At 31.0% G+C, this 18002-nt stretch overlaps 2 protein-coding genes and 1 long non-coding RNA gene across 4 annotated transcripts; 2 read left to right on the top strand and 1 right to left on the bottom strand.

The window, feature by feature from the left end:
* The first annotated feature begins 3981 nt into the window (after nt 1-3981).
* Nucleotides 3982-11524, top strand: LOC107891746 (CBL-interacting serine/threonine-protein kinase 23). 2 transcript variants are annotated; one of them, XR_001682291.2, is made up of 15 exons: nt 3982-4615; nt 5560-5622; nt 5813-5884; nt 6010-6117; nt 6213-6293; nt 6607-6660; nt 6746-6871; nt 7371-7460; nt 7631-7750; nt 7837-7962; nt 8390-8506; nt 8665-8745; nt 9442-9498; nt 9613-9687; nt 10494-10519. XR_001682291.2 is itself a non-coding variant. In XM_016816630.2 (15 exons), the coding sequence occupies exons 1-15, from the start codon at nt 4436-4438 to the stop codon at nt 11321-11323; spliced, it is 1368 nt and encodes a 455-aa protein (XP_016672119.1). In that variant the 5' UTR covers nt 3982-4435; the 3' UTR covers nt 11324-11524. The 2 variants fall into 2 exon arrangements, 1 of the variants encoding a protein (XP_016672119.1); XM_016816630.2 differs by lacking the exon at nt 8665-8745 and adding an exon at nt 11304-11524 and having other exon boundaries at nt 10494-10572.
* Nucleotides 11525-12638: 1114 nt separating this feature from the next.
* Nucleotides 12639-14535, top strand: LOC121220836 (E3 ubiquitin-protein ligase BOI). Its single transcript, XM_041100434.1, has 2 exons — nt 12639-12815; nt 12961-14535. Exon 2 carries the CDS (start codon nt 13888-13890, stop codon nt 14449-14451), a length of 564 nt encoding a protein of 187 aa, XP_040956368.1. The 5' UTR covers nt 12639-12815; nt 12961-13887; the 3' UTR covers nt 14452-14535.
* Nucleotides 14536-16572: 2037 nt separating this feature from the next.
* LOC107891748 (uncharacterized) lies at nt 16573-17596 on the bottom strand. The gene is made up of 2 exons (XR_001682292.2): nt 17348-17596; nt 16573-17027 (listed from the first exon to the last, which is right to left on the bottom strand). It is a non-coding gene; the product is annotated as an uncharacterized lncRNA (long non-coding RNA).
* Nucleotides 17597-18002: the final 406 nt, after the last annotated feature.

Raw genomic sequence — 18002 nt, 5'->3', positions numbered from 1 at the left:
GATATGTTGTGACAATCATGTCTTTAATTTTGAAAAGAAATCATAGACTAGTCAAGTTCAAAGATATCTATAGTAATTTTTTTTTAATTTTTTCTAAAGTCAAAAAAAATATTCCATTCAATATTAAGTATAGTGATAAAATATATTGCATACTTAAGAAAAGAATTTAAGTTCGAACATTAGAGATAATATTATTGAGAGAAGCAATCAATATTTTACATAATATATAAAATATTTCCTATTGTAAAATTGTATTTCAAAAATTGAATATTCAAAATTTGTATTATTGAATTTTCAATTATTTTTCTTAATTCAATAGATTGGAGATAGGAGTTTAGGCATTTATTGGATTAGTAATGAAATTTTTTTACATTGACTTTTTTTTAACACCTAATTTTTAATTATCTTTTTTATAAAGTTTTTTTTTTATTTTACTGCATGTTTAATTGATTGGTATATAACAGCCCACTTCTTATGAATTAGACTAAATTTGACTTTGTATATGAACATTTCAAGTTATTCGGTAGAAATTATTCAACATTGTAAACTATAAGTAATAACTGGTGGGTTGGATTAGAAATTGATTGGTATATCTGTTTGGATTAAAGAAAAAAATTAGTTAATTTATAAATTTGTACAGTTCAGAATAAAAAAAAATATTAGTTGAATCGACGATTAAGTTGAGTTTTATACTTTTTAATATATATTTTAAATTTTTCATAAAATTTTAATAATTTATTTAATTAAAATCGAACAGTCAGTTAAACTTATCAAATCACAAACTGATGATATGATCAATTTAACCACCAATTCGATTATGAAAACATGTAAATTCTTTAGATCCCAAAATCTGTTAGACCAATCCTAAATTCCCTTATTTATTATTATTATTTTTTTATATTTCTCAAGGTACCTTCCCTTATTTATATATTATAGCCATAGGAGTTAATAAGGGTATTTTAGGTAGTACAGAAAATCAATATGGATAATTTAGACATTAGGACTTAACAAGGGTTATTTAGAAATTTTACAAAAAAATACAAAAAAATTTAATTAATAAATTAATAAATTTTAAATTTTAATAAATTTTTATTTAATTTATAAATAAATAAATATTATTTTTGTTGATTATGTATAGGTTATCTTGGTCATGCAAGCAAAAACAAAAAAAAAAGTTTATTTATAAATTTTAATTTTTATTATGTTTATTATTTGTTTTTTTATGTATAAATAAATTTATTTGTATATAATTAACTATTTTCTTTTTTAATTAGTTATGTATAGATGAAAGAAGAAAAATAAAGAACATTTTGATTCAAAATTAATCAGGTTTGCTTTAATTTTTTTTATTATTTGGAAGTTACTTTTTGTAACTTTTAATTTAATAGAAGTTACAAATGGTGAGTATTTGGTCAAGTCGAGTCAAAAAATTTGAATTAGTCGAGTTGACGAATCCTATTTTAGCAACCGAACTCAATTTGAAATTTTTTCGAATCAAATTAAATCGAGTAAAAAATTTTTAAGTCAAGTCGAGTCTAGTTAACAAATCTTATTATTTATACTTGTTGAGTAATTTTTCTCGTGTTTTATTAATGGAGTATTTGGGTATTTATACATGTTAGCACAACTCACGATAGGATCCCCACTATTTTGTTTTGACTCCGCCGTTCCTAGCATTGACATTCCGTGCGGACTTCAGGCATGCTAGACACGTGTTTCACTCTGAGTTGTCTGCAGAGCACGCGGTCCTTTCTATTCCTAGTATTGACATTCCGTACGGGCTTTAAGCCTACTAGACACATATTTCACTTTGGGTTACCTGCGAAGCATGCGGTCCCCCTTCTGTGAGCTCATTGAACGCATGTAAGCTGAGATTGTGACCTTCCATTAGTTCGTGCAAGCTAGATCCGCGAGCGTGCCATGCGAACTGGGTCCGCGAACACCCTTTGTTGTTCTCTCGCAGTTTGCTTCTCACTCGGTCATCTAGTGGGACCTATCCGGGTCACAGTAGGTGACCCGGACCCTATACAGGACTCGAGTTGGTGGTCACTGATGTATAACAATACTCAATATTGCATTTACATTGACTGATTATTTAACTAGTAGACGAAGTACAAGATCATTTAACTACAAAAACAATATAATGGTTTTGCTTTTAACTTAATGGGTAAACATTTATCAAAACGACAAAGTTTTGCCTTTTAACTTAATGGTTTTGACTTTTAAATTTAGAAAAGGTAAACATTTATCAAAACGGCGTAGTTTTGCCTTTTCTTATTCGAATTTTTGAATAACTCGATTTGTGTAATTCATATTCGAGTTAAACCGAAAATTTTGATTTTTTATTTGAGTTGATTCGAATAATTCGATTAACTCAAGTAATTCGAACTATTTAATTTAAAATTTAAATTTTTTATCGAGCTTTTCAAATCAAATTGAATTTTATTCACCCCTAATAACAAACAATCAATAATTTCACTTTTGAATATTTGTTTTTCTTCCATTTTCACCATTATCTTTACATAAATATCAAAATTCATCTCTAATTATCTATGAGAACTATGGTTTACCCAGCAAAATAGTTATAGAGTTAATATTTTTTGGCGTAATGAAAAATTTGACCACTAACGTTTATATGTTTTGTCAAAATGGCTCTAATTATATTTTTGAGCCTTTTTTTGACCGTCAATATTTTTTTCAAATTATCTTTTTTTAACAAATTTGATGAAAGTAAAAAATTTAACTAGATGATGTGGAATTTCATATGTGGAATATTTTTAAAGATATATAATTTATTACTTAGATAACCCAGTAAAATAATTACATGTGGAAAATAATAAAATAAATAATTCATGAAGTTAAAAAAATAACTCTTAATTTAAAGAAATGAACATAATTATCTAAAAAAAGATTTCAAAATGAATGCACACATTTAGTATTTTCGGTTTGATTTATTAATTATATTTTTGAAACCTCTCAGTAAACAAACATATGCATTTATTTTGAACCATTTTTTTAGACAATTATGTTTATTTTCTGTAAATTAAGAGTTATTTTTTTAATTTCATGTATGATTTATTTATTTATTTTATTATTTTTCACATGTAACTATCTTATTGGATTACCTAAATAATAAATTACATCTCATTAAAAATATTCCACATTATCCCTGTTAATTTTTTTAACCATACTTTCATCAAATTTGTTAGAAAAACAGTTTGAAAACTATTTTTTATGTTAAATAGTTTAATATAAAAACCATTGATGTATGAATTGGTTGAGAATTATATTTTAAATATAATTTTTATTTTTATTTATTTAGAAGATCAATCATTTTTTGAGTAAATATATATTATTGTCAATCATATTATACTGATTTTAGATAAAAATGGTAAAACAACAAATGGAGAATATAGAAAAATTATATTAAAAGAAATGTAGAAAGGAGGAAAACAGAGAGAGGAGCATAAAAGAATGGAAAGTAAAAAAAGTAAAGTTAAAAGAACATAAAAGAAAAAAATTAAATTGCTCAAAATGAAAAAATATAGGGACCAATTATAGAATTTAACCTAAAATTTTTGTTTGAAATGGTGATTTAATGTACCAATTCAGCTTACCGTTACACTATTGACAGCAATTAATGACTCAATGGCTAAAATGTTATAACATGATAACGTAAGTGACTAAAACGTAACATTTTAAACATAAATTACTAAAATGTAACCTGACGTAAACAAAAGTGGCTATTTTTGCAGATTACCCAATTTCAAAATAGATATAATATTGACAAAAATATTAACCTAGAATTTTAAACATTAAGCCGTCTTTCTTTAGCTCCATTCCTAATTTCCTATTTATTTTCTCTCACAATATTTTTTATTTTTTTTTATTCTAAAAAATCATAACAATTTATTGAAAATTTGAACACGTGGTTCTATTCCTTCTATAAAACTATACCCTAACATTGGGTATTATAAAAGTATTTATCTTTTAATGATTTGTTATTTTCCCAATAAATAATCAAATAATTTTATATTTTTATCAATAATTTATTATCTCAAACCCAGACAAAAACCATGGACTAGATCCACTCTCTGGTTCCATTTTTACAATCTAATCTCCCACCTTCAATTTCGTGCAAAATCAAAATCCCTAATTTCATCCTTTTTTTTTTGCCCCTTTCGATTTCTTCGATTTCATGGGCACCATATCAGATCCCATGGCTACCAAATTTGATTTCTTTCGTCCCATGCTATAAATTTGTTTCATTTATATTAGGATTTTGATTTTTTTTCTTTAAAAAAATGGTGGCTAAATCTCGGGTATGGCAGCCATGCAAGAAGAAGAGGTATTTTATCAATAGCAAGCTTTAGGAAGTGGGGGAAAATAGGGAAAAAAAATTAAATAATAAAAAAAAGGATTTGGATAGACAACGATGGCGACTCGCAGTAGCGGTTCGAGTCGGACGTGTGTGGGGAAGTATGAGTTAGGGAGAACGTTGGGAGAAGGAACGTTCGCGAAGGTGAAATTCGCGAGGCATTTAGAGACGGGAGAGAATGTAGCAATTAAGATTCTTGATAAAGAGAAAGTTTTGAAACATAAGATGATTGCTCAGGTACTCTTTTTAAAAAATAATAATAATTCCAGTAATAAATCTCTTTATTTGAAATTGAATGTTATTAGATCATTTAGGGTTTAGGGATTTCTAGATAATTTAACAAAATCATTGTTTATCAGTTACTTAGAATGATTTTTGTAATTTTCATTTTGATTGGTGATTTCTTATTTTTATTGATTTTTTATCCTTTTTTCTTTGTTTTTTTTCTTGTGACTGAATTATGAATTGTGAGGAATATGATGATTTAGTGATTGGTTGATTGAGGAACGGACAATACATTAAAAACAAAACAATGGAGCTTTTAATTCAAAAAAGAAAAAAAAAACCAGGGTCAACTTAATTTGTGCCCAGTGTTTTATATTTTTGAACTATTAAAAAAGCTGGTTCATTGTTTAAAATTCTGCACGTTTCCTAGAGTTTTTGCGGAATAGAAATTAGCTTGCAAAAGAAGGTATAATTCAACTTAGTCAATACAAGAGAATTTAGTTTATTTCTTTTCTTTATCGGGTTCTAGTCCCCTCAATGCTATGTTACTCAACTCTGTGGTGAGTTTCAGATATGGGTATGAGTCCGACATGGGTTTGCTAAACTTTTTCTAAGTTCCTTTGTTTAAGTGGAGGATCAATCCCCCATACTCATTTCTAAATATTTGTTGAGCACATGTGTGGTATATACTTTATTTTAGGGAAAATGAAGAGTCCGGATAACATGTCCTCCCGTTTGGTGGCAATTATTCATGTTTTATTTGTGAGCTTGACTTAATTCTGAATTGAGATTAACTTCTTTGAATGTCTCTCATTTGGTTGCTTAATGTTTTACCCAAAAAGAAGAAAACTATTCTTCAAAATAGTATTAAGCGATGGATTTGTTTTACCTTATGAATCTTATTTATGTTTTACCTTATGCTTGCTACATTTCTTCTTTTCTCTTTTCCTTTGCAGATTAAACGAGAAATTTCAACAATGAAACTCATCATACACCCAAATGTCATCCGCTTGTATGAGGTTTGGCACGAAGTTTTACTAGTTTAGTTACTTTGTTGATCTCCATGCATTTCTTCCTTGCTTCTCGTTTGCTCTCTTTCAAATCTGACTTCCATTTTGTCAGAAGAAGACTCCACTTGGGTTTTAAAATTTATTTTAAGTATGGTAAGGCTATATTTCTTGGTAACTTCTAGCAATATTCTTGGTACAGGTGATGGCTAGCAAGACGAAAATATACATTGTTCTGGAACTTGTGACTGGTGGTGAACTTTTTGACAAAATTGTAAGAAATTTGTGTTTACTCTTGGAATGTAAAAGTGCTTCAGGAATCAAATCTCAGTTGTGTATCAACGTTTTATTACCATATATTAATCTGGTTTTTATTGTCTTGTTATCTTCCTCTGCCAGGCAAGCAAAGGGAGGTTGAAGGAAGATGAAGCTAGAAAGTATTTTCAGCAGCTTATTAATGCTGTGGATTACTGCCATAGCAGGGGTGTTTACCATCGAGACCTCAAGGTACGGTATATATTTTGTGTTGATTAGCTTCTTGCCTTTAAACGTTAAATATATAAATTTCTTGAATAAGCATAACTGTGTTGTGTAACTTGCAGCCTGAGAATTTGCTGCTAGATGGTAATGGAGTTCTTAAAGTTTCGGATTTTGGTTTGAGTGCTTTACCTCAGCAAGTTCGAGTGAGTTTGTCTTATGAAATCTCTCTCTCTCTCAATGATAATCTTTACCCAAGATCTTGTATTCATTATGGAGCTTTTATGACTGCTTGCTCTGTCCTATTCCCTTTTTCACTTTAGAGAAAGATGACTTTGTCCCCACTTTGCATGTGTGTGGTTTTAGTCTTGCTTGGGTGCTTGAATTTTGTTGGTATCAGAATCCCATAATTTCATAATATTTGGCCTACCACATTGGTGGTGAGCTATTTATTGGGCAACTTTTCATAATATGCTGATAAAATATTTCAGAATTGATTATCTTACCCTTTTCATATAGGAGGATGGATTACTTCACACAACATGTGGAACACCAAACTATGTTGCTCCAGAGGTACACTGCTTTTGTTGCAAAAAAGATTCTTCTTCTTTATGATCCATTAGCTTTTCTTTATTGTTTTTGTGATATCTATTTTCAGGTGATCGACAATAAAGGCTATGATGGAGCTAAGGCAGATTTGTGGTCATGTGGTGTGATTCTCTTTGTCTTAATGGCTGGTTACTTGCCTTTTGAGGACTCCAATTTAGTCTCTCTGTATAAAAAGGTGTTTGTTCTGTCTGTTTCCATTTTTTAAAATTTGTTTTTCCTTGTACTTCAAAATTAACACTTTCGCGTATCAACTGTAATGTGTTATTAGCTTATTACGTCATCATTTGCATATGTTACGTATCAAAGAATCAAATGTGTTCATATTCTGGAAATCATCAAATTTCTCCTAATAAAGATTAATCTGGATCCTATTGTTAGCCATTCTCCAATCTCCATTTCTTCAATCAACAGTGTTATTTAAATGTATAAATTAAGAGATTATAATCTTAGTTATTGGTGATTGCATTGTGGTAGTTGTAACTTGTAGCAGGTAGGACAGTACCAAGGGAAATGTCAATCAGAAAACAAATATGCACGAAAGAACGATGCTTGTGGTGTTTGTATCTATGTATAACAATGCTCTCATGCTGCTGATCGGTTAATTTGTAGTTAACGTTTTGTGTCTTTTAAATTTTTAAGTTCTTTCTCTAAATGGGTTTCTAATGTGACTGCAGATATCTAAGGCTGACTTCAGCTGTCCTCCATGGTTCTCCTCAAATGCCAAGAAATTAATTAAGAGAATCCTAGACCCTAATCCTTTGACAGTAAATTCTTGTCTCTTCCCCTTTGCTTGTGCATTCTTTAGTTCTTCCTATTTTATTTTTTCTCCTGATGGTATTTTTTAAAATACAATTTGTGCCTGAAGCTAGCTGGGATTGTTTTAGTTGTTTGGTTTTGGATACAGTTTTCACTCTATTATTTGTGATTAAACCAGAGGATAACCATTGCTGAGCTTCATCAGAATGAGTGGTTTAAGAAAGGATATATACCAACTAGGTTTGAGCAAGTTGATGCTACTCTTGATGATGTGGATGCCATTTTTGATGAATCAGGGGTAAGAATTGTGTTTTTCGTTTTTGGAAAGTGGTTTCGTGGTGTTGTTGAAATCGGATGAGTCAGTGCACATGATTTTGCTAGTAGGATTCTCGAAACCTTGTTGTCGAACGGCGAGAAGAAGGGCCTGTACTACCTGCTACCATGAATGCCTTTGATCTTATCTCGACATCTCAGGGTCTCAACCTCAGTAGTCTGTTTGAGAAGCAAATGGTATGTAATAGCTGTTTATATCCGACTTATTATGTGATAATATTTTGATTTACCTGGTGTAGTGAAGGTCCCTTGGTTGGTAGTGACATTAAAAATTCCTCAAATAATTTTCTTCAACTAGAGAGTTGTCCGTAAATGATTTTAACCATTTTAAAGCATGCAGTACATATTTATCTGTCATATTCTTTGTTTATTGCTCCTTTCTAGCTTCTACTGAAATTTAGTTCTGGAGGATGCATCTTTTTATATTCACTATTTGTTTATTGCTCCTTTCTCTATTTGTTATATTCACTAATAAAAAAGGTGTTGAATATCTGATTGGATATGCAATGTAATTGCATAATTTGGGTATGTCTTGGAATGTTATTCGTCATCTTGTTATGTAACCTTGAAAGGTAACGCGGGTTGCAATTTCTTCCGATTGCAGGGCCTTGTTAAAAGGGAAACAAGATTCACATCAAAACGTCCTGCTAATGAGATAATCTCGCAAATAGAGAGAGCTGCTATGCCCTTGGGTTTTGATGTGAAGAAAAATAACCACAAGGTTTAATCTCTTGCCAACCTCTGCATTTTTTACTTCTAATCTTCCCAAGAAATTTAGATGGACAAATTTGTGGTCAATGTTTAAATGAAAAGAATTAGCATTCTTCATGCTTCCTTATCAGATTTTATCATTTCTTAATAACTTTGTTACCTTTTCAGTGTTAGCCATGGTCCTATATTTGATGGACACTGATTGAACTAGATTCAGTTGTGATTGGTGCTTGTTACCAACTTCATTTGGTAATGATTGTTTTGATGCGAAGTTCTTTCTCATTGGATCTGCATTAAGCACTTAAGATCTATGTTACTTGGATGGTTAAAATATGCTATAAGTCCTTGTACTCTTTGTAAATTTGGAATTTAGTCCCTATACTTTTTTTTCTTGGAATTAGCCCCTTTACTTTTCTGATTTCAAAATTCAAGTCCAATGATTAATGCCATTAAACTTTTTTCTGTTAAATTTGATGGTGTAACATTTTGAAATAAAAAAAAATACTCACTTGGTAGCTATGTAATTAAAAAAAATTGTAGTAATGAACCTGAATTTGACAAAACAATTTTTACTGTATTAACATTGGACCTACATTTTTAAGTAGAGGAACTGAATTCTTTAAAATAGAAGTAGGACTAAATTTCAAATAGAATATAGGGACTTGTAACAAATTTTACCTACTTGGATTTGAGTGAGTGTTGTATACGGGTATGTGTTTGACACGGATATGGCATGATTTTTTTCCATATATTTGGAGGATCCTTGGAAGCCATATCTCCATACCCATGTGTCGGGGCAACATAGCTTCAAATTTCTTTGTGCCTTGTTGGCTGAGAAAGAAAGATTCATATGTAAACAAGTTAATATGACATATAATCTCTTCAGATCATCGGAAGTTAAGTCATTCTCTATTTCTGATGAATTCCCTTTCTTTTTACCCTCAGATGAAGCTTCGTGGAGAGAAAACTGGACGCAAGGGTCATTTAGCTGTTACAACAGAGGTACCTCTGAGTGTAGTTTAAGTTTCACCTTAATTTAAAGTTGTTTAAACATGGTTGTTGATAATTGGGTTCCGTATCTCCCCCGACATTGCTTTTCTTTTTTTCCTTTTCCAGGTTTTTCAGGTGGCTCCTTCTCTTTGCATGGTTGAACTTCGAAAATCTGGAGGGGATACCCTGGAATTTCACAAGGTATACACTAAATGTTAATGTGCTGCCGTATTATTTACTTACAAAAATCCTCTCCAATTGAATATAAATTCTAGTTCTTTAGGTAGTTAGTGCCTATGTTACTTGGACTTAGGGATGAGAGTTGAATACGGGTATATGTCGATAAGATTTTCCATGTATTTGGAGGATATTATTCACACACCAATGTGGGTAAAAGTACTATGGAGGCCCCTGTACTAGGAGTCAGATTGCATTTTGCCTCTCTACTCAAAAAATAAGTAAAGTAGCCCGTGTACGTTCAATCAAAGAGCAAAAGGTTCTTTTCTGTTACAATTTTCATTCATTTGTATTGTTAAAAACTAGCGTGACTGATAGAATAACCAAACAATAATAGTGGCGTGCCACATGGACCTCATGCTGAAGTATGAGGATTAGTTTTTAACACTAGAAATGGATAGAATTTTTAACAAAAGGATCAGTTTGCCTTTTGATCTAATATATAAAGATTAATTGGTCCATTTTTTCAGTAAAGAGGGCAAAATGCAATCCGACTCCAAGTATAGGGGCTTTCATGGTACTTTTACCCACCAATGTCTGAATGTGTGTTGGATATGGGTACATAAAGAAAATGAGAGTCAGAGTAATATAGTTTCCCGTGGTTGAAAGACCATGGTCACTTTTATCATGCTAAGCATGTCAATTGGTGTTCCATTGATTGCAATTACCCTCGAGTTTTATATTGTTTTCTTTTCCCTTGTTCATTTTCCCCCTTTTGGCTTTAAATTACCATGTATTCACCATCACATTTCTTAATCTTGATTCTACAGTTCTATAATAATCTCTCCACTGGACTAAAAGATATTATTTGGGATACGACCTCTGAAGGAAAATCGGGTGAAAACAGTGGTAAGTATAAAGAGTCATATTTTGGTGTAATTGTTGGCCATATGTTTGTACCGCTTCTGTGTATGTTGGACACTGGTACTTTAGGAAAATGAAAGGAGTAGCATAGAATACGTAAATCTCTTTCGAATTGTTAATTACTCGTCCTCTTATGTTATCTGAATTCTTCATTTTTTTCCTTAAGCACTCATGTTATATACTTGTTTTCCACGCATATTCAAAGATTATGTTCTTTCAAATATATATCTGTTGAGTGGATTTTGACCTTTTGGGGCTGTCAAACCTCCTCAACATGTCAGTATTTTTCCCGGGTTTAGTCGGGACTTTGTCTCCCGACTTTGTGGAGAGCTCAAGTGCCTTGAGAGACGGTGAACTCAGTTTCTTGTTGGGATGGACCATTGGGGGGGGGGTCAAGCCCTACAAATGGCAAATGTCCACTATTTCCATTATAGTTGGCCACTTGCCCTGCATGGTCTATCTTGACGAGGCACTCCTGCTCTGTGAAACCATTGCCTCTCAAGGCACTCGAGCTTTCCCTTGAGCCAGAAGATAATCTCAGCTCGACTCAGGGACAATACCGACCTGTTGAGAGAGTCCAATGGCGTCAAGAGGTCAAAATCCCCTTAACAATATCTTAGACTGAACATATACTTGTATCCGATACTTCAATACTCGAGTCCTGGTAATACATAGGAAATGATCATCTCTCATTGTTTATCTTAAACGAATTGCAGCTGCGGCAGGCTCCTCATAACCGCCCCGACGACAGGTGTTTCCCAAAATGCGCATTGGTTGCTATTCAAAGGGGAATTCTTTTTATTTATGTACGTTTTTATGTTGGTTTGTTGAATGCTTGTAATAAAGCTGTGTATTCAATACATAAACCCCAATGTAGATACTTACATACATTAATGTTTTGAAAATTGTATAATATAATTTGTTTTTCTTTTTTAAAGTATATACTTTCACTTGGGATAAACACACTCACAATCTTAAAAAATGAATTTTTTATTAAATCAAATAACAAATTGATCGCGTTAAAGTATAATTTGATATTTTCATTCAATTGTAAAAAGCCCATTATCTGGCCAGAATGATTATTAATTTATCAATTTATTTAAACAGTTGTTGGGATAAAATATTGGATAAGAATCAATTTGCAGAAATTAAATATATTTTTCATTCATTTTGGTTGATGGGGTTGGTGGTGATAGGATTACGTGGCAGATATGCCGCTTGTCTGTTGCTTTGATTCAAATCACAGCCAAAGGTAATACCACAAAAACACACGCGACTAAAATTTTATATAAAATTAGAGAATTGAATTTTAAATACGAAAAGACCTAACCATATTTAAATCTTTAAAGTATTTAATCTTATTATCTCAACCAAATTTCATTTCATTTTTACATCAAACTTTAATACATATATTTTTCATTTAAATGTGGGTTTACCATAATTTATTTTAATTTTTCAAAAAAGAAGTTTATGTTTGAATATACATTAATGAGTCTCATAAAACTTTAGATTCAAGTATATTGAAGATAAACTTTAAGGGAAAATATTAAAAATTAAATATTTTTTTTTTAAAAATACATCATATGTATACCAAATATTAATTTAAATTCTATTCACTATAATATAATTTAATCAAATTATAAATTACATTGTTAATTAATTATTGATATAGTGAGAAATGATCTTCAATTAAACATTAATTTAATTGGAAAAGAAGTAAAAGTCCATTCTTATATTTTTATATAAAAATTATAAAAAATTTATTTAAATCCAAAAAAATATCTACACAGTGAAACTTGAACCTAAGCCATTATTGCCTCCAACCGTCATTTCTTTACATCATTTTTGTTTTACATAAATTTTTTTATCTCCGATGTAATATCTAAACCATATATTAAATTCTTCATTTGAGTTGATGTTATGGGTTCCAATTCAATTGAGAAATTACTTTAAAAATTTTTATTTTTACGAAGTAATAACTATTATTTTAATTAAAATTATCTTATAAATCCTCCACCATATATAATTATACAAATTCACTTTCCCCATCTACTATAAACCCAAAGTATAAAATCCCAATTCATTGAGGGACAAACCCCCTTAGTTCATATCATATTCATCTTTCTCTTATCAAAGCAAAGCAAAAAAACATCCAAAAACCTTGCTCCAATGGCAATTGAATCCCAACACATGAACCAAAATTTGCCTCCTCAATTAATCATCAATAGGTAAATGTACTTCAAAAATAACCCACCTCCTTTCTTCTTCTTCTTCTTCTTCTTCTTCTTCTTCTTCTTCTTCTTCTTCCCCTCTATTTTAAAAAATTGGGTTTTATTTATTTATTTATTTATTTATTCTCTCCTTTTTGAGCAGATATTTTATGAAAACAAATGAAGGAATGTACAAAGATAATTTGATGGATTCTTGTGTTCCTTTGCAACAAGCTTCATTTGCAAAGCTTTTTGATCCAATTTTAGCCTCAAATTCAATTGCTGATATGGGAATGAGGAGAAGACCCAAAGATTCATTCATCAATAATGCCTTTGGTTCATCAATGTATCACATCCAACTACCTCAACTTGATGGATTCATTGCTCAACATGTAAGTTTTTTCAACGAAGAAAATAAGAGTGATTTAATTATCGTTTTAGTCCCTCTACTTGTTGAAATTTGGATTTGATCTTTGGTTATTTACTTGCTCTTATAATGCTAAGCTGATAATACTTAAGTATACATGTAAGTTCTTTCAACAAGTTTCAATGAAGAAAAAACAAAGAGGAGGTTTAATTGTGGTTTAGGTCCCTCTACTTGCTCAAATTTAGATTTTATCTCTTTAATTTAGTATAATTTGGTTATTTACTTACTTTTAAAATGTTATTAATAGGTCTAAACTGATAATATCTAAGTTGTTGAGTTTTTTTTTTTAAAAAAAACAGTTGATATGTAGGATGTTTTTCCTAAGAGGGTAGAATTGAATTATAAATTTTTGAAAGAATTAAATACAATTTTATCCATGTATTAACTTAAAATTTTACAATTTTTATAGGATTTAAACTATAAATTTACCATTTTTGGGATGGGGCAAAATTAAAATATAAATTTTGGATGCCAAAATGCATTTTATTTTCATTATATTAATTTAAAGTTTTGCAAATTCTAAAGGGGATAAACTAGAAATTTACCATTTTTAGACCTCTGCAGATCATGTAACTATAGGATAGATGAGCAAATTATGTCAAACTAAAAGGATTAAATCTTTTAAATTTTAGCATAGTAAAGGGACTAAAATAAAAATAACCCATGGGGGAATTATTGAATTTGCGGGCTGAAAAAGTGAGATTTGAAGTTGAAGAACAAAGGGAGAATCAATGGAGAACATTGATTACTTTAATCCAAGAAAGGGTTTTAAAGCAATTAAAGGCAAAAGATGAAGAGATTCAAAGAATGGGGAAAATAAATTGGGTTCTTCAACAAAGGGTGAAATGCCTATGCGTCGAGAGCCAACGGTGGCGAGATTTGGCGCGAACCAACGAAGCGGCGGCCAATTCATTACGAACCGACTTGGAACGAGTCCTGGCGCACGCCGGCGAGGAACGGCTCCGTGGGATGAGCGCGGCGGCGGATGATGGCGGAGAGTCTAGTTGTTGTGGCAGCAGCGAGGAAGGATGGCGCGAGGTGGTGGTGCCACCGTCGGGGGCGGCGGTGATGAGAAAGTGTAAGAAGTGTGGGGAGGGAGAGGCGAGTGTGGTGTTGTTGCCATGCAGACATCTTTGTGTTTGTAGGATGTGTGGATCCGCCATGGTTGGAACTTGCCCTGTCTGTCATTTTATTACCAATGCTAGTGTTCATGTTAACTTGTCATGAAACTAAATTTTTACTAATATAATCACGTGTAAATTTCGATTTATAAAAAAATTATATTAAAAGCAAATGCATTTTATGTTCAAATCTCAATCAAGTCTTGTTTTAAATTGATTTTTTTTTAAAATTATATAAAATATAAAAAGACAAAAACACATTTAAAATATACTTTATAAAAAGAAGGGTTAATTCCACTATGGTCTTTAAATTATGATCCAGATTTGAAATTAGTTACTGAACTTCTAAACACGTTAATTATATCCTCAAAGTATCATTATTATATCAATTAGGTATTGTCGAGGATATTTAAAACATGTTTTAATGACATTTCTAATGTGTTACTACAAAAAGAGATAACAATGGCACTATCTTTTATTTAAACATATTATATTTAAGTTATTTATATGATAAGTGTAGACATACTTAAGTTTTGATCAACGTGTTTTAAATATACACATTAAATCCGAGCATTTATTTTTTAAGTATTATGCTTATAGAATGATATGATTGATAGAACATATTGAAACTTAAAACTTGATTTAAAATTGGCGTAGCTATAAATTTAGCTCCTAACATTACTAAATATTTCATTTTGACCTTTCTTTTTTTTTAACCTTCAAAATTCAATTAAATTGCCTTATTTCAGACAGAAAACCAAATTGAATTGTTGAAATTATGATGACATTGACGTGACACCTCACGTGATAATCTGCATATACTTAACTGTTAATGTAAATAAGTTTTTTTGAAATTTTTTGAAATTTGTTGAACTTTTAAATACTTTAATTAATTTTTCAATTTTTATGAATTATCTGTAGACTGCCACGTGAGTGGTCACATCAATACTGTTAAAATTTTAATATTTCAGTCAGTTTTTCTATCCAAAAGAAAATAAATTGACTAAAATTTGAAGGTCGAGAGCCAAAACAATAAAAAAAGAAATAAAAATTAAATTGACAAAAACATATAAACATTAAGGACCAAATTTATCATTATACCTTTAAAATTTGAAGCTTGAGGACATTTTTTACAATTAACCAAATATTATCTATGAAAAGTCACATCACCCAATCAATGTCTTAGGGTGGAAATGGAGGGGTAGGAGAGATGCATATTGGTGTATTGTCCCATTTACTAAAAATGATAAGATGCTTTCACAACTTTGACATAAAAGAGAATAAGGCTCATCTCTCTCTCTTTTTTTTTATTTTTTTATTGTTTTTGGACAAACATGGCCACATATGCCAACAACAAAGTGACATTATAGGCTATCAAGACAACCCCATTAGTTCATCATCCCACATGTTTTGCCAACCCTAGGTTACTATCAAACAAGTATGAACATGACACATTAACCACCCTATATGATTTTGCTTTTTTTTTTTGACATTTTTTATGTCAGTTTTACTGTTCATGTTAGGGGTCCGTAGCTATCTCTCTCAATAATGTCATCTCTAAGATGTGAACTTTTGTCTTCTTTTGGGAATACAATGTGTCTTATCATTACACCCAATACTTGTTGTTTTACTTTTGTTCCACCAAGAAACCCATGAAATATGAAAACAAGTTGTGATAGATAGAGATATAAAGAGAATCATGTGTTGATTGTTAAGACCATAAAAAATTATATAAAAACTCGTTATGTTAAATTATCAAGAACAAAAAAAAAAGCCTAATATATAACTTTTGCATCCTAACTTTAATTTCTAATCAATCCATCATCAATTAAAAATTAATTACTACATATTTAATTTATTTAATAATTGAAGCCTAATAAACTTTAACTAAAGATCAATTTTAATTTAAATTAATTTAATAATAAATAATAACATGTAATTATATTTATTATATATATAAAGTTTGTATTTGCAAACTTTAAAAACTCAATGCATATCACTCTATTTGGGAATTTTGAGGCTTGCCATGGGTTTACACATGCATATGGATTTGGCATATATATATATATACCAGTGGAGTAGAATTGAAGCTAGTTCCATGGTTGGATGAAACTACAAGAGGGGATCAATAAAAGTAGTATTAAAGTGTAAAATATATTAGTAGTCCATGATTCATTCTTACTCATAATATGAAAAAAATTATCATTCTTTAAAAACAATGTGTATATAGAGAAATATAAATGACTAAACTTGAATAAATATAATAACATACAAAGACCTAACACGACTCCTACCTAGTTTGCCCAGCAAATATTTTTATTAACAAAGATTTTTTATGATCATTTTTATTAATAATAGAGTGATTGTCAATGAGGTGTAATAGGCCAATTTGTCCGGTCCATTTTGTTAAACTAAATAAAATAGAAAGAAAAACAAAATATTAAAGTTTAGCCCAAATGTCCATTTACAAAAACCCAATATTAAAGACCCTAGCCCAACCATAACTCAGCCCAAATGGCCCAACACCAGAATACACAGCAACAAACCCTAGCAGCATTCAGACCCCAGCGCCGTAGTAGCTCCTCTTGTCCGCGCAGGCCAGGCCTCTGCACTCACGCGAGCCTCCGTACGCACGCGCCCGCGCACATCCGTACGTGCCACGTCCACCTTCCGTACTCGTACCTGCAACGCAACAAACAAGCAAAAACGAGCAGAAATCGACAACAAAAAGGGAAAAGAAGAAAAAGAGCGAAAGGCATTTTTCTTTTGTAATTTTCATTTTATTTTTGGCTATATAAGGTCATTTTTTAGCGTTTGTAAAAAAAACCCCTCACACACGCATACTGTATCAAAAAAGAAATCAAAAACAAAAGATCAGTTTTTGAGGGTGGTACTTTTTTTCTTATTTTCTTTCTCTGCGTTTTTGGTGTGGTTCTTTCAGTTTTTATTTTTTATATACATATAGCAATAAGGAAAAATGGAGGAAAGGAGAAGGAGTTTACCTTCGTGGGTGCACCGATGAAGCCTTTCTTCTCCTCTGGGCGAATCGGAGTTGACTGGGCAAAGGCCTAGAATTTGAAACGGTAGAGAATGAGGGAAAATGGAGGCGGCGTTCACGTTTCCCCTGCAGTTTCAAATGAGCACTTAGCTTTAGGTTTAGGTTTTTTTTGTAGGTCTTAAAACGTTTTCAAAAACGACGCCGTTTAAAAGCCTCCAACCCGCGCGTTCTGGGTCTGAAGGCCTATTTGCGCAATTGGTCTCTCTGATCTTGCAGGGTTTTTAAATCGATCTTTTTTATTTCTTATTTTTTGCCCCTGTATTTTGATATTGTTTTATTTCGGTCCGCTCACTGCGCTGCGTTTTGCGGGATGGATTAATTTCCCTTATGACCCCTCTTGGTTATCCGCGTGTTCAATAGGGTCCGCACCCTTGTTTTATTTTCGAATTGACTCTTAAATTTCAGTCTTGATTGCGAATTAGTCCTTCTGAATGTTTTATTATTATTATTATTGTTGTTGTTGTTGTTGCTATTATTATTATTACCACTTTGTATTATTAATAATATTATATTTGATTACATTTCTACTTACTTATTCTATATATAATTATTACCTTATTATTTATCATCATTTCAAACCTTTTTATCTCATACCCTTA

Source organism: Gossypium hirsutum, chromosome D09 (assembly GCF_007990345.1).
Source record: "Gossypium hirsutum isolate 1008001.06 chromosome D09, Gossypium_hirsutum_v2.1, whole genome shotgun sequence".
NCBI lineage: Eukaryota > Viridiplantae > Streptophyta > Magnoliopsida > Malvales > Malvaceae > Gossypium > Gossypium hirsutum.
The sequence above is the reverse complement of the archived record's forward strand: the minus strand, read 5'-3'. Positions and strand labels throughout refer to the sequence as shown.